At 33.9% G+C, this 15418-nt stretch overlaps 1 protein-coding gene across 8 annotated transcripts in view; it reads left to right on the top strand.

Annotated features, from left to right (window-relative positions):
• Nucleotides 1-3248: 3248 nt before the first annotated feature.
• LOC127880317 (myosin-1-like) overlaps nucleotides 3249-15418 on the top strand; it is a 32376-nt gene continuing 20206 nt past the window's right edge. For 2 of the 8 annotated variants that reach the window (XM_052427692.1, XM_052427690.1), the window contains exons 1-8: nucleotides 3249-3362; nucleotides 7598-7655; nucleotides 9295-9377; nucleotides 9801-9877; nucleotides 10130-10230; nucleotides 12684-12864; nucleotides 13665-13775; nucleotides 14697-14732. In XM_052427692.1, coding sequence (XP_052283652.1) covers nucleotides 7620-7655; nucleotides 9295-9377; nucleotides 9801-9877; nucleotides 10130-10230; nucleotides 12684-12864; nucleotides 13665-13775; nucleotides 14697-14732 — 625 coding nt within the window. In that variant the 5' untranslated portion in view covers nucleotides 3249-3362; nucleotides 7598-7619. Of the gene's footprint in view, nucleotides 3363-7280; nucleotides 7352-7597; nucleotides 7656-9294; nucleotides 9378-9800; nucleotides 9878-10129; nucleotides 10231-12683; nucleotides 12865-13664; nucleotides 13776-14696; nucleotides 14733-15418 lie in introns of all 8 variants that reach the window. The other 6 variants (XM_052427691.1, XM_052427694.1, XM_052427697.1 and 3 more) reach the window with 6 other exon arrangements.

Genomic DNA, 15418 nt, shown 5'->3' with positions numbered 1-15418 from the left:
AAAAATTATTTTTTTGCGTTGTAGTATTTTCGTGTGTCAACTTTGCACTCAGTATTTGCAGCGCAGCATTGTTTACTAATATATATAAAAGTGTATAAAACTGTTTTTCTCTTGTTATCTATGCTTATATTATAGTCTATGTATATCAGAGATTGAATAAACTTTGTACTCTGTATTTGCAGCGCAGCATTGTTTACCTATATATATATATATATATATATATATATATATATATATATATATATATATATATATATATATATATATATATATATATATATATATATATATATATATGAACAAACTTTGAAACAAATACGTTATACAGTTTATAAATATTTAAGTATATAATTTCAGGGATCAGAAATGAGCAATACGACGCCGCTGTTGCCGAAAATCGGGATCTACAATTTGTGTATATGCGCTATCGGCACAACAACACCGATGAGAATGGTGATCTGATGGACGAGATAGTCAACTCGATACCGGATTCGACAAACACCACCATGGAATCGTGAGGTGAGTCGTTATGGGGCGAGTCGTTAAGGTGGCGAGTCGTTAGTAAACCAATATATAGTGTACAACGTTATTCTTGATTACTATGTTAAACAATAAAACAAATAAAATAAATATACGCATATGAATTAGTGACTGCTAAAAGACAAATATTTAATATATTTAACATATATAATTTAGTACATAATATATAATTATATATATTATTTTCCTCTTAAACTATTTTGGCAAGTTTTAAAATATAAGAAGTTGAAAGAGTTTGCACGTACAAAAAAACTCGCTAATCAAACCGGGTATCCAAGTGTCAAGGGTCATTCACAGTTTGCGGCATCTGTTTTGATAACAGATTAGTAGAACGCCCGCATATGGTGTAAAATGACACTTATTGGCACCTATTGATAAATACTTGCGCATTTTAAAATAGTTTTTTAACTTTTAACGATATAAAACTAGCTACATTAAATTCGGAAGACTTCAACCGAAAGAAATAAAAATGCTTTATTCTATGTGATATTATTAAAAATTATAACACATTGTCTAAATTATTACGCATTTCATTAGCATTAAAATATATTAAGCAAAGTTTATAGTGTCTCTTTTTATTAGCCGACTGCATTATAATGTCAAATTGATTTAGCGTAGGCCACCTTTGAAAATATAGTTTTAAATATTTCTTTCTAATTTCTCTATATAGAGGACAAACAAGTACAAGTGACACTCGTTTTCTATAGCGTGTCCGTTGCAAAACTTACATTTTCTATTTTCGCGTAGTATCTTATTATAACGACCGCGTACGATCTCTAATTTATGTGACAAGTATGAGGCGAAACAATGCACCACCTCCGAATTCCCGGCCAAGGTCGGTCAAGTGTACGGTATTGTGCAGGAGTAATGCACATGTATATTGTTTAAATTCTGTTGTATTTTGTCACGTATGGTATATATGTCTCTGAAGATATAAATGAGTTAATTGCTTTAATGTTTGCTGACGATGTTTCCAGTTTCTCTGATACCATCATACGTCTGCAAAGGCAAATTAATTTAATTGAAAAATTCTGTAAATCTGTTGATATGAAAATCAATCTTGATAAAACAAAAATCATCGTATTTAGAAATGGTGGCGTTGTTAAACAAATTGAAAAATGGACATATTGTGGAGAAAATAATTATATTGTATCATCTTATAAATATCTTGGTGTTTATTTAACGCCAAAACTTCTTTGGTCAAAAACTCAAGAAATGTTACAATTGCAAAGTATAAAATCAATTGCTTGTATATTTAGATATCAACGTAAATTTGGTCATTTAAGTTCTGTTGATATTTTTTAAGTTTTTGATGCCATGATTAAACCTATACTTTGTTACGGGTCCGAGATATGGGGCTATTCATATGTAGATAAAATTGAAAAAGTACAAATACAATTTTGTAAACAATATTGTAATTTACCGCAAAACACACCTGATATCTCAGCTTTAGGAGAATGTGGTAGACTTCCTTTATGTATAACATATATGTCAAATTGCATCAAGTTCTGGTTTAAAATCACCCGTATGGTAAATCATAGATACCCAAACCAGTGTTATAAAATGTTAAAAGATTTAGATGATGCAGGTAGAAAGACATGGGCTAGTCATATCAGAGAATTACTATTTAGTTTGGTTTGCTCAAGGTGTTGGGCATGAAGACAATTTTATACATCTGTACAAAACACGATTACAAGATTGTTATCTTCAAGTATGGAAATCAAAAGTTGACAATTCTCCTAAAGCATTGTATTATAGATTTTTTTAAACTGATTTGTACTGTTAACCATATCTGAATATAAATATGTCTTTTGTTTTAAGGAAAACTTTGTCAAGTTTTCGTTGCTCAGCGCATGATTGAGAAAGGTCGACATTTATCAATAGATAGACATTTAAGATTTTGTCCATTATGTGCAAAAAAAATATAAGCGTAGTTGAAGATGAATATCATTTCTTTTTTGAATGTAATGAATACGAAACATTTAGGCAAACATTCTTCATCCTGACTGGTTAAGAAACCGATCTCATCAAATGTTTCATGCTATCTTATACTTAAAAGTTGAACATAATATAATAAGGATTGCTAAGTTTTTGCATAAGTCGCTTGTGAGAAGAAAAGAAATTTTAAACATACATACTTGAATATATTTTTGTAATGCTCTATCTAACATTTTAATCATGTGTATCATTTCAGAAACTTTTTTCTTTTTTGCTTAAACGATCTAAAATGTATGATTATATGATTATGTATCACTCTGCCTGATATATTTTGTAAATGCTGTATTTTGGGCCGGTGGCCTATATTACTTAATAAACATGTCTATGTCTATGTCTATGTTCACTGTATATTCTATGTATTTTCTATGTATTTTTTGTAATAAAGAAAATTTAAAAAAATCATACATGTTTTATGTCGTACGCCATTTGATTTAATAGAAAATAGAATTCACATGTTAAACAATAGTATTATGTAATTGGGATTTTATGAAATTATGTATATTTTGTAATAAAGACTGTAACCGATGTATACAAAGTAAAATTTTAAAGAAAATTGCACCGATTTGTATAAAAATGGAAACAATATCGAACTAAAAATTATTCTTAAAGTTTTTTTCTCACGATAGGGAATTTAAAGGTTACGAGGAGTTTTGGGGTTTGATGTAAGCTACACCGTGACCGATATGACTTATGGCTGTATCCACCCACAAGTTTATTTTCCGGAAGTTGTTTTTGAATCGAGGCCGACAACGAAATTCAAAATATCTGAACTGTCTAACAAGATGCAAATGAATTTGCTGACAACTTTTTGTTGTTTTTATTTGGTAAGTTTTTAAGCAAAATATTTTCTTCTTTCCGTGTGGGTCATCATTCAAATTTAAAGAATAATCCACATCTGTATTCTCGCGCTAGATTCTCTATTTTCACGGAATTTGTTTATATTTTCATAGTTTCTGGCTACCATAACTTTAAATGCCGCTTTTAATGATTTTTGACTGGCGCGTCATTTAAGTTATGGACCAACCCCATTAGGTAAGTCAACCATAAATTCCCGAAAAGTTGACAGTTAACAAAGACCGGTCCAAAACAGCTTTTATACGGTGTGTAGAAATACCGAAATCCCCAAAAATCCGAATCTGGGTCCGTTCGCCCTAATTTCTGTTCGCCCTAAAACCTGTTCGCTTGGGTCCGTTCGCCCTAAATTTTATTATCAAAGCAGGGAAGCAATAAATATAACGAAATTTGTTATCTTTTTAACATTTTAATATATAAATGACAACTTAAGCTACAAACTTGCCTACATGTGTGAAAAATCAACAAGGCGCTCTTTAACGTGTAAGCGTGTTTGTAACAAAGCCGTCAAAGGCCAGTCATTTTCTCTTATTGTTTATTATATTAATTAATGAAAACTTTGTTACACCTTTACATTAATCAATACATATGTACAGGAAACAAATACAGTGAAAGAACAACAATACAGAATATAGTATAATACAATGTTTGTTACAAAGGCCAGTAATTTTCACTAATTGCTTACTATATTAATTAATGAAAACTTAAGGTTCAAACTTGCTTATATGTGTGAACAATCAACTGTTCATACCCCGATATGCAAATGATAATATATGGCGAACGAACCCAGGGCGAACGTGTAACTAGGGCGAACGGACCCGATACCCAAAAATCCCCAATAATATTCATTATTTATCAAAATACTGCGGATATTAATATAGAATTTTGCAAAATACCATGAATTCACAGATAAATCATTGTTTTTATCCCAGTCTGGTAGTGAAAAACTTAAATATAAATATTATTGGGACTCCCGAGTATGAATTCATAGTGCATATTTGCACAAGCATGATCAGGTGCCGAAATCCCCGCTGTAAAGACCTTCAAGTGTCAAAAAATCATCTGGGTGGCTTTTTGATATTAGATTGAAGAGGTACAGTCGATTGGTGTATAGCGGATTTTAGTGAGTAGCGGATAGGTTAAACTTTTTTTGCAAAATGCATTCATTTATGTTAAGATTTATAGTTTTCTATTAATTGAATACAAAAAGCCTATCATTGTTAAGTTGATTCATGTTTTTGTTGATGTGTGTCAATGTTTACAACTGTTTCTATTTTCGAAAGCAAAACAAGGTCACGTTATGTGCGCACCGTTTTTGTGACGACAGGAAAAGTGCAGACGAATGGTTTCTTGAATTTTGCAGATTTGTTTGGTAAACATAATGTTCATTGATGTAATATTTTAGTATTATGTGTCCTTTACAAAAGTAAGAATGCTCAGAAACCAAATTGATGCGTACCATATAAAATAAGCATGAAAGCTGCAACTCGGGATTTAGTGAATAACAGACATGTGATGACCCATATTCAGGAATGTGGAGATTGTCTCAAAATAAATATAAACTCAATTGAAGTTCATGTGGTAAGCGTGTGGCTATAATATTAATAAGTAAAAACATCATTTTTAATGAAAAACAATCAAATTATAACGAAAAATCGATTTCTCTGAAAACATATTTTCCGCTATCAAATCTATATTTAGATTCAACTCAAAATGACCCGAATATAGGGTGCATCGCTTTGAACAGCAATTACTTCATCAATTGTGCAGCGATTTCCATGAATTTGGTCTTATTTAACGCAAAAATGAATTTCCTTTCTGGAAATGTACATATATTTCAATTATTTTTTACAAATGCTGTGTCAAATTTCAAGAAATAACACGATGCACATGTAATCCGATAAAGACCTAAGCGATCCGGTAATGGCTGAATCAGTGTACCATGAAATTCGCGCTGTAAACAAGTAATATCTTTCGGAAATTTAAAACCGCTGGCATGTTTCAATAGGAAAGACATGTGTCTTTCGAGATTTAATGGTTTAATTACCGAATGCATGATGTATTAATTGAAATTAGACTTGGAGTGCTTAGCTATCCGCTATACACCAATCGACTGTACAGACAAAAACAAAGCAACAATATCCCACATCTTTTGAAAAATATTGACTTGTAGCGGGGATTTCGGTAATTCTACATTCGCCCACAGAGTACCGAAATCCCCAATATTTACATCTGAAAGTGTCAAAAATATCATTTGTATGTTTGGTTGTTGGCTTTGCTTGAATGTTAACATGCAAAAAATAATATTAATGTTAATTATTAAGCACACTTAACAGCATAAGTTGCCTCTTAACAGGGATTTTGGTTATTTTACATTCGCCCGCCGAGTACCGAAATCCCTCATATTTGCGCCTTATAGGGCCAATATGTCATCGGTATGATTGTTTCTTGGCATTGCATAACTGTTAATGTGCAAATTATGATATTAATATTAATTTTTAAGCACTCTTGAGTCTTGACACCATACGCTGCCTCTAGGCGGGATTTCGGTAATCCTACACAAGAGCATAGACGCGCGCGGGTACCGAAATCCCCGCTGTACAAACCTGCAAGAGTAAAAAAATCCCCGCTAAGAGGCTGCGTATGGTGTTAAGAGTGCTTAAAAATAATACTTATATCATTATTTGTTAAATTGTACATTAACAGTTATGCGATGCCAAGAAACAATCATACCAATGACATATTGACCCTATCAGGCGCAAATATGGGGGATTTCGGTACTCGGCGGGCGAATGTAGAATTACCGAAATTCCCTAGCATAAGTGATGATTTTTCAACAGAAGTCTTCAAAGGGGATATTGTTGATAGTTTTTTGTCTGTCTGACTGATTTCTACAATAAGTAAGCACTATAATGATTTTTGGACTCTTGCAGGTTGGTACAGTTGGGATTTCAGTACCGGCGCGCGTCTATGCTCTTGTGTAGAATTACTGAAACCTCAGCTAAGAGGCAGTGTATGGTGTCAAGAGTGCTTAAAAATTAATATAAATATCATTATTTGTACATTAACAGTTATGCGATGCCAAGAAACAATCATACCGATGACATATTGACCATGTAAGGCGTGAATATGGGGGATTTCGGTGCTCGGGCGAATGTAGAATTACCGAAATCCCTGGCCTAAGTGATGCTTTTTCAACCGAAGTCAACAAAGAGGATACTGTTGATAGTTTTTTGTCTGTCTGACTGATTTCTACAATAAGTAAGCACTATAATGATTTTTTGGACTCTTGCAGGTTGGTACAGTGGCAGTCAAATCCAAACTAGGCAAATATTAACTGGACAGTAGGTCCTGTAAAATGGGAAAAAATACAGGACCTCCTCTGTTTTTTACAGAACCTACTGGCTACAGAATATAATAGTAAAATAACTTGGTTTCATTGCTGAGATCAAGGTGTTAATGATATAAAATGATAAAATTATTGAATAGCTATTAATTTTTTTACGGTCACACATTTGTATCTGACGTTAAATAATAATACACGCCATACATGGTACTAATCTTGTTTAGTTAAAATATTATTTTTTTAAATGCTGAACGCATCATGCTAGCAATGTTGTTGTTTAATTATCTTTTATTTTCTTTAAATAAATAACCTTCACATGACACTACATAAAAATGGTACCGGGTTCTTAACTCTTTAACTGGGCAACCGAAATACAAAAAATGTAAAAAGTAAAAAGTTAGTTTCCATCCCTGGAGGTTGCGGTGGTGTAGTGGATGAGTTGTCCGCCTAGCGATGGAGTTCGTGCGTTCTCATTATCTCCTCCATAGACACCAAGTACTGGTTCTTCCCAGGAAACAGACTCAACAGTGTCCATATATTCCAGTAATACCCACGAGGGGAGTTCGGCAGTATTGAAAGATAGATAGATGACCTAAATTGCTGGAGCTTGAACATGTAAGGGGTAAAATGAGATTTTCAAATGTCAAAATGATAAGGTGCAAAGTTATTTTGTTTGTGCATACTGGTTTTATGCCCTGCAAATGCTGCATAATAACATATATTTTGGAAGATAATCATACATTCTTGTAATATTTGCATCAAAATGATGCAAGGCAGATAATTTGTCGGAGATTGAATGCTCGCTTTAAAGCAGGATTGTAAGTGCAAGACCAGACATTATTTCTTTCTGTTATTTTTCAGTTTTTATAACACAGCATTTGAAATGGATCCAGACAAGAAGACAACACTTGTACATTGGGTAAGACATGGTATCGTAAACAAATAACATTAATTGACATGACGCCTTATCAGTGATCGCTCCGCCCACTTAATCACGTGGCTCAGCGGGAAGAAAACCTAGACAAGCTAACACCAAAATGGCTTCTTTGCCTATAGACTGCATATAGATTTACACGATATTCCGGATGATTTTATGGACTTGTTTAACACCATATAACACTTGTAAAGGGGTTGATGCCATTTAGTTATTCTGCAAATGCAAAAAATATACGATTAAAGAAAACATCAGCTATTTATAACGGGTAAATCGGTACATTAAACACGCTCTCAAACGCTTGCGCTCTTACCGAAATCGAACCCGTTATTACGTGTAAAGGTGGTATTTGAAATAAATTATCACTTCCCCGGTATTTACCTGTGTTATTAACAAAATTATTACTGAAACATTACCCCCTACCCGTGTATTTGACAGGAAATAGTGCTTTATAACTGGGAATTCGGTGAAGTTTTACACGCTTTCTGACGCCGGGTGGGTACCTCAATCCCACATGTTATTGCATATAAAAGTGATATTAATCATATTAAACATTGCTTATGGGACGTTTATCAATCACTATAATTTAAAGCGCAAAAACAACACAGTAAGTTTGGACATTGTCTGATATAAAATTAGTGTTGTACGAAAATGGAATACGGTCAGGCTATTATAAATTAATAAGGCTACCAATATCAGATGCTCGCGCAGGTACCGACTTCCCCGAAGTTACCGCATTTATTGGTTAACTTATATCAGTAATAATAACTCTTTTACAATAGCATTTATCGATACGTCTTTATTAAAATAATAACAAAATGGTTTTCACTTGTTTCTGACACACAAACGCGATTTTTAACGGGGATTTCTTAAAGTTACACGAATTGGGTACCAAAATTCTCAATAATTTTACATGCACACGTAACATAATACATACTTAATAATGCTTAGTTATTGCTTATATGACATTTCAGGTTTGTGAAATAAATTAATGTTCTATAAAGGGGATCTCGGTAATTCTTGAAGCTTCCACTCGCTCTTGTCAAGACCGCATTGCCGCGTTGGAAATGGTCTTTTTTCGGCTTTGGAAACGAAATAAATTCAATGTCACCAACTAATCTGTCAGGATATCGATTGTCCGAGTTACGTAATCCCCATTGACACTGTTTAACCCTTTTAAATCGTTTTTTTTAAAGAGGAAAACAAAAGAAACTCGTTGGAATAAAAGTGAACCTAAACATGTAGATTGTCTAGAAAATGGCGGACAGGTCGTTGCTAACGAGTGCGCCCGATTAATCGATGGCTGATTGGTGGATCAATTCTAGTGGGCGAAGCGATCATAGATAAGGCGTCATGTCAATTACCTTAGATTTAGCCAAAGCATTATAGCAGGGGGTGCCCCCTTTAACATTTGTATACTCCAGTCAACCATAGTTATAATATGTGTGCACCAAGCCAGACCAATATTTACCTGTTGTAGATATCTTATATACTTTGAGTACATAATCATATAATGGACAAATTAAATCCTTTTAAGATTTCACATGATACAAACAATGATGTATTGTGAAGATTGCTTCTACATTGTTATACAGGAGTTGTGTTGCATAATTGTGTTTTCCAGTTCAATTTGGTGAGTGAGTCTCCCATCAGATCCCTGGATGATCTCCGAGATGGGGTCCACATTGTTAAGCTCCTGCTGTCATGGTACAGTAATATTTTGCTAAAAATTACCACCCAAATTCGGCAGTTTCCAATGGCCAAAAGTCACATTTTTTTAAAAACTGACTACAATTTTCCCATAACATCGAAATTTCCAATTGAAATTTATGAGAAATGTCAAACAGCGATGATGTAATAATCCTGTCAACAGTCTTTGTGATAACCCTGTCGACAGTCTGATAAATATATGAAGTACATGACCAAGTTCTTTCCTTTTTGCATATTTCACTGTTACTCTTGTTCTCAACTGGCAAATATATTAAAATATTGGTCAAAATACAACAGTCATTGTTATATTGTTGACAAAGCAGAATGTGTGCCAGGCTTATTATTGAACAACACATTTTGCATATGCATGAAGCCCCTTTTGTCGCAGAGCAAGGATTAATTATTGTGTGATTTTTTCAGTGGGGATATTTTGCCGTCTGATGTTGAACTGGATACACAACAACAGCGAATCACGGCATTGAAGAATTACTTAGAAGGTGGGTGAAAACATCTACAGTTAGACCATTTCAACATCACCACAGAATGTCAGGAAGAGTTAGAAAATACAAGCCTGTTTCTGCAGTTTGGGAAATAAGTGAATGTTAAATGATCAATTTCAAGACTATATGTTTTCAAAAAAACAAGCTTTAAAACTAGGGATTTAAACCTTAGTTTTCATTTTCAGCAAACTGTATAGTATTTCTATTAACTTCATGTTGTAAGTACATGTATGCTTTTTGTTTCCTCAGGATTTTATCGTCAAAGCTTTGATGACAATCAGCTCATTAACTTTGATGGCTTCACATGTGGAACGCTTCATGGGGACGTTTATGATTTTGAGATGGGAAAGGTTGGTTATTTACATCATCATTAGTTTATATTGATTAAAATATCACAACTGGTATATTACATTACTTGAAAAAAGTTGTTTTCATATTTTCAGTATATTCGGTAATAAATTTTACTGGGTATGTAACTACCAGTTAACTATAAATAACGTCAGTAGATTAATCATCATCGTGACGTGGTAAACCCAGGAATGCAAATTGTGCATGCGTAGTGAATTGAATACATTTTATATATAAAATGATAAATCAACTTGCGTTATTTATAGTGTGTATATCGTTATGTCACCTATTTTTGCAATGTACTTTCGATTTCACAACGCAAAATTTAATTACCGAATATACTGAAATTATGAACTTTTTTCAAGTAATGTAAAATACCAGTCGTGATATTTTAATCAATATAAACTAATAAATGTAAAAAAAATACGTTATTTTAGAACTTTTCTTTTTTTGTCCTTCGTGGTTGACAGTCCATTTAACAGTTTTGAAATATATATTGTGGATGCTTCAGATACTGGTCAAAGTAGTTGTCAACAAAAAGTAAAATTGAATCATGTTCATGAAATTGATTGATAAATTTTTTCACTAACTTTGTCTTTATATTAAACAAAATGAACTGAAGTACAGACATGGTGTAGATGTTTAGGGTATTTTTGTATGCCCCTGAAGTGATGCATGTAAATTCTGTAAATCATTCAGTCAGTCTGCTTTGTTTGTTTCTGCTCTCTAACTAAATATTTCATTTTAATGTCGCCAGACTTTTGAAAATGATTATGTTTATACGAATGAAATGGTGGCTCAGCTTAATATTCAGCCAAAGCTCAGCAGGCAATTTGGAGTTATGGCCCTTAAATTTCTCAAAATATGGCATTTTACTTAAATTTTGTCCAGATTTGATCTTGAAAGCGAAAAGATTTATCAATGTAAAACGTAGTAAGTAGCTAGAACACATTGAGAAGATTTCAGTGCACAATTTATTGTGTTATTTTCTCAAGTTTTTTTCTGTAAATATCTCAACAAAAAAAAGAGGTTTCAACTTGAAACTGTTTTGGAAGGTTATCCAGGGGTTGAAGAATCCACTCGACCGCTCGCATATGCGAGTGAAGTTGACGGTCAGGCGAGTAAAATTTGTTAAATACTCGACCGACCGGGCGAGTGCTGTTTTTCAAGTTGAGAAATATATATTCAGTTCCAGAACTCCTTCCACATCGATACAAATAATTTAATTGCTAACAATTTTTCGAATGAACAAAAAATACGTTTAGTACACAAAGAAACTGCTCTTTCATTTTGACAATGAAAAATGACGTCACAGGCACAGTAAAAATAATTATCAAAATCGGCTGCGCTCTTTTTGTCGTTGTCAGTGCTCTTAGCCAATCGATTAAAAGTGAATAAAACTGTTAAATATATTGGTCATTCCGTGAATTTTAATGTAAATATCAATAAAACAATAATACATCATGGTTAATTATAATACTTCTTATATTTAATTAAGTTTAAACAGAAAAAAAAATTAATAAACAGAATAATTCCGAATTTCGTGATCAGAAGCCTTAGGCAAAATTTACCATATTGTAACCGTTTGTTAATCAGGCGTGTCTTTCAGTAAATGTTCGTCTGAAATAATAAAATGGAAAAATGTTTTTTTTTAAAATATCTGCAAGGCGGTGGCGACAGGGAACAAAAAGAATGAGAAAGGTCGTCAAAACGAGAAGCGGAAAGAATTGAGAAAAGGAAAGAGGTGCAGAAAACTTAAGGAAAGCAAATATAATCCATCAGATAATGTAGTAAATTTGTTTGAAGTTTAGTGTCACTATGTTAAAGAGGTTTAAAAGGTTCTGGTTGATCATAACTATAAATATAGATATCTATTTTTTTAATGCAGGGCGAGTAGATTAAAGTGAAGGGCGATGGATTGTCAGGCCAACTCGTCCTGAAGGGCGAGTGGCTCTGGAAAAATTCTTCAATCCCTGGGATACCTGATTTCTCATTTTGGAATGTGCAGTGCTCAAAAATTATAGTTATCCAACTCCTACAACATCTACAGAAAGCAAAAACATGTTTTCAAACTAACAAAATGCCGTAAACGAAAAAACTTAAGTTTTGAACGGTGTCAAAGACGCAATTAAATAATTGTGAAAGTCGGATAGAAATGTGGAAAATTGGCAATATTAAGAATCTATAATTAAAATTTTTAATATTTTTTCCTGCCAGTCAAAACAATAAAACACAACTACCCATATGATTTGGATCTTGTTTGAGCCTCATTCTGGGAACAACAATCTGCACAGTCCATTCAAGGAGGACACAAAACAATTTCCATTTAAAGGAAAATGTTGTGCCTGAAAACCCTGTACAGACTGCACAGGCTAATCTGGGATGACACTTAACACACATGCATTGAACCCTGTATTCCCAGATTGCAGCTAATATGTTATCTCTATGTGTACAGTTGTTGCTAGCGCTGCTGGGGTGCCTGGTACAGGAGAAGTGTCGTACCAGATTCATCAACCCGGCCATGAGCATGGAACCGGTACACCAACTGCACGTGAAAGAGATGGTGGAGTGTATCGTGTTCAGCACCTCTGATTACCTCACGGCAGAGTTGGGACAGGTCCTCAAACAGCCTGCAAGTGAGGGAGTGTTTAACAGCTTTACTTAGTTTGCTTTTAGGACTTGCACAGAATAGACTTCTGCAGAAAGTAACTATCCCCCTTCCCCCACCACAAATTAAAAAAATCCCATCTGAAAAAAGTAAATGTAAACAGACATATGTGTTGTGATTAGATTTATGGTTTAATTTAGAATGTATTGCATGGTTATTACACTTGACATTGCACATAAGATACCTACAGGTGTATTTAAAGTCATTAGAATAGCAGTTGTTGTTTTCGGCATGGTTCATTATAACAATGAACACAATATAATAGCATATCAAGATTTGGGCAAATATTTAATAACTTTTATCGTGTTATTTCTGTAGAATGTGCATTAACTAAATGCAAATAAATGCTGACAATGATTTATACATACACTTTACTTCTTTCGTCGGTTTATTACAATTGTTTGCAGCATATGAGCCTTTCTGTAGGAAAACAGGGCCTAAAATAATTCATGTGCATAAAATGTTGTCCAGTTTAAGCCTGTGCAGTCCACACAGGCTAATCAAGTACGACACTTTCAGCATGTATGGATTTTTTTGTTTAAAGGTCTCTTTTAAATAAAAATCCTGTTTAGGAAGAAAGTGTTGTCCCTGATTGGCCTGTGTGTACACCACAGGCTAATCTGGGACGACCCTTATGAACACATGCATGTAGCCCTGTTTTCCTAGAGGCACATATGTATGTATGTGCATGACTGAGCTGAGAACATGTAGGGGTTGCCATGGCAACTGCTACTGACACATGTTTGCCCTGTCTATTCGGCCTGTTAGTGTGTGGCTCTCACTGCGACGCTGTTCCTTTCTTCAAACTAGTTGCTTCTGGGGACCACATGTTTGTATCGCCCGACCAAGCCAGCACACCCTCCAACAAGAGCTGCCAGGGTAGAGTACACTAGTCACTCAATCGCTCATTCATCCATCAAAGTGTTCACTAATCACTTGCTCATTCATATATCGTTCACTCGTTCATTCTGCATTCTCTTGTAAATACCTCACTTCTTTGATCGGCTGTCATAGAGAACAGAAGTCACTAGCTCACTTGTTCATTCATCTCTCACAGTCTTTGAAATTTCAATTTTGAAAGTATGAGATGGTCCGGCTTATTACCTTACAATTTGTTTTAGCATTAAAACAATTTTTCTTAGCCCAAACTATTGAAAAACAAATCATGATTTAGCATATTTTAATTGTTTACTTCATTAATGTAAAAAAGCTTAACAAAATACTTATTAAAATTTACTAGCAATTTGGGCTCGGCATCATTTTGCAAATAAAAAACAATTCATACCAACTGAGGCATTTCCACTTTACTGAATGATTTGTTTTTTCTGACAAGAAAATTGAAAGTCTGTTAGTCAACAGTAAATAGGAAATTAATAAGATCTGATGATTCGGTTGGATATCACATCTAGATGCTTGACCATGTTTTTTTTTATATAATCCAATCAAAAACATTGTTGTAAATGTATGCTTTTAGAAGTTTTTGATGTTTTCTACATTAACTCGATAATGGATATTTATGACTGAATACATGTTTTAGATTATCTAGATCCTTGAATTTTTACCATATTTTATTCGCAACGGACAATTATCAAAGAAGTTTGCCATATGTTATTTATTACTGGTGCTGGCACATAAGAATTTCAAAGACTGCACTTATTCGCACATTCACGCACCACTCTTTGTCCATCCAACACTTTCCCTTTATCCATGATACACTTGTTCATCCATCTCTCACTAATTTATTCGATAATCATAACTTAACTTGCAGCATTGTCTTATTACATAAGTTATATTTTATAGTGGGAATTAACAAGAGGACTCGCATATTGCGTAACAGTAATGTTTGTTTTTTAAAAGCAATTAAAGTTTGTCCTGTTTTGTAAGATTTCAGTCATCAAAATAAGCAATTGGTTAAAGCAAGCCCAAATTCTCGTATTATGTTTATAAATGTAACTAAAGACATCACCAATGTTACAAGCCTGTCTATTTTACACCAATAATGTGGGCCATGTTCTGGGAAAACTAGGCTGAATACATGTGCCTAAAATGGGGTCCTAGATTAGCCTGTGCAGTCTGCACAGGCTTATCAGGGACAACACTTCCCACTTTATTGTATATTTCATTTAAAGAAAGTCTCTTTTAGCAAAATTTCTATCAAGGTGGAAATTGTCGTCCCTGATTATTAGCCTTTGCAGACTGCACAGAACCAATCTGGAATGACACTATGCAAATGGACTGTGCAGACTGCACAGAGCCAATCTGGAATGACACTGCAAATGGACTGTGCAGACTGCACAGAGCCAATCTGGAATGACACTATGCAAATGGACTGTGCTCTGTGAAAAGAGGATTTAATGCATATGGGTAAAGTGTCATCTCAGATTAGCATCCGCACAGGCTAATCAACACTTTCCGCTTGTATGATATTTTGTGTTTAAAGAATCTTCTTAGCAAAAATCTAGTTAAGGCCGAAAGTGTCGTCCCTGATTAGCCTGTGTGGACTGCACAGGCTAATCTGGGAC

The sequence above is a fragment of the Dreissena polymorpha genome, chromosome 4 (genome assembly GCF_020536995.1).
Source record: "Dreissena polymorpha isolate Duluth1 chromosome 4, UMN_Dpol_1.0, whole genome shotgun sequence".
NCBI lineage: Eukaryota > Metazoa > Mollusca > Bivalvia > Myida > Dreissenidae > Dreissena > Dreissena polymorpha.
Note: the sequence above shows the minus strand (reverse complement) of the source record. Positions and strands in the feature narration are given on the sequence as shown.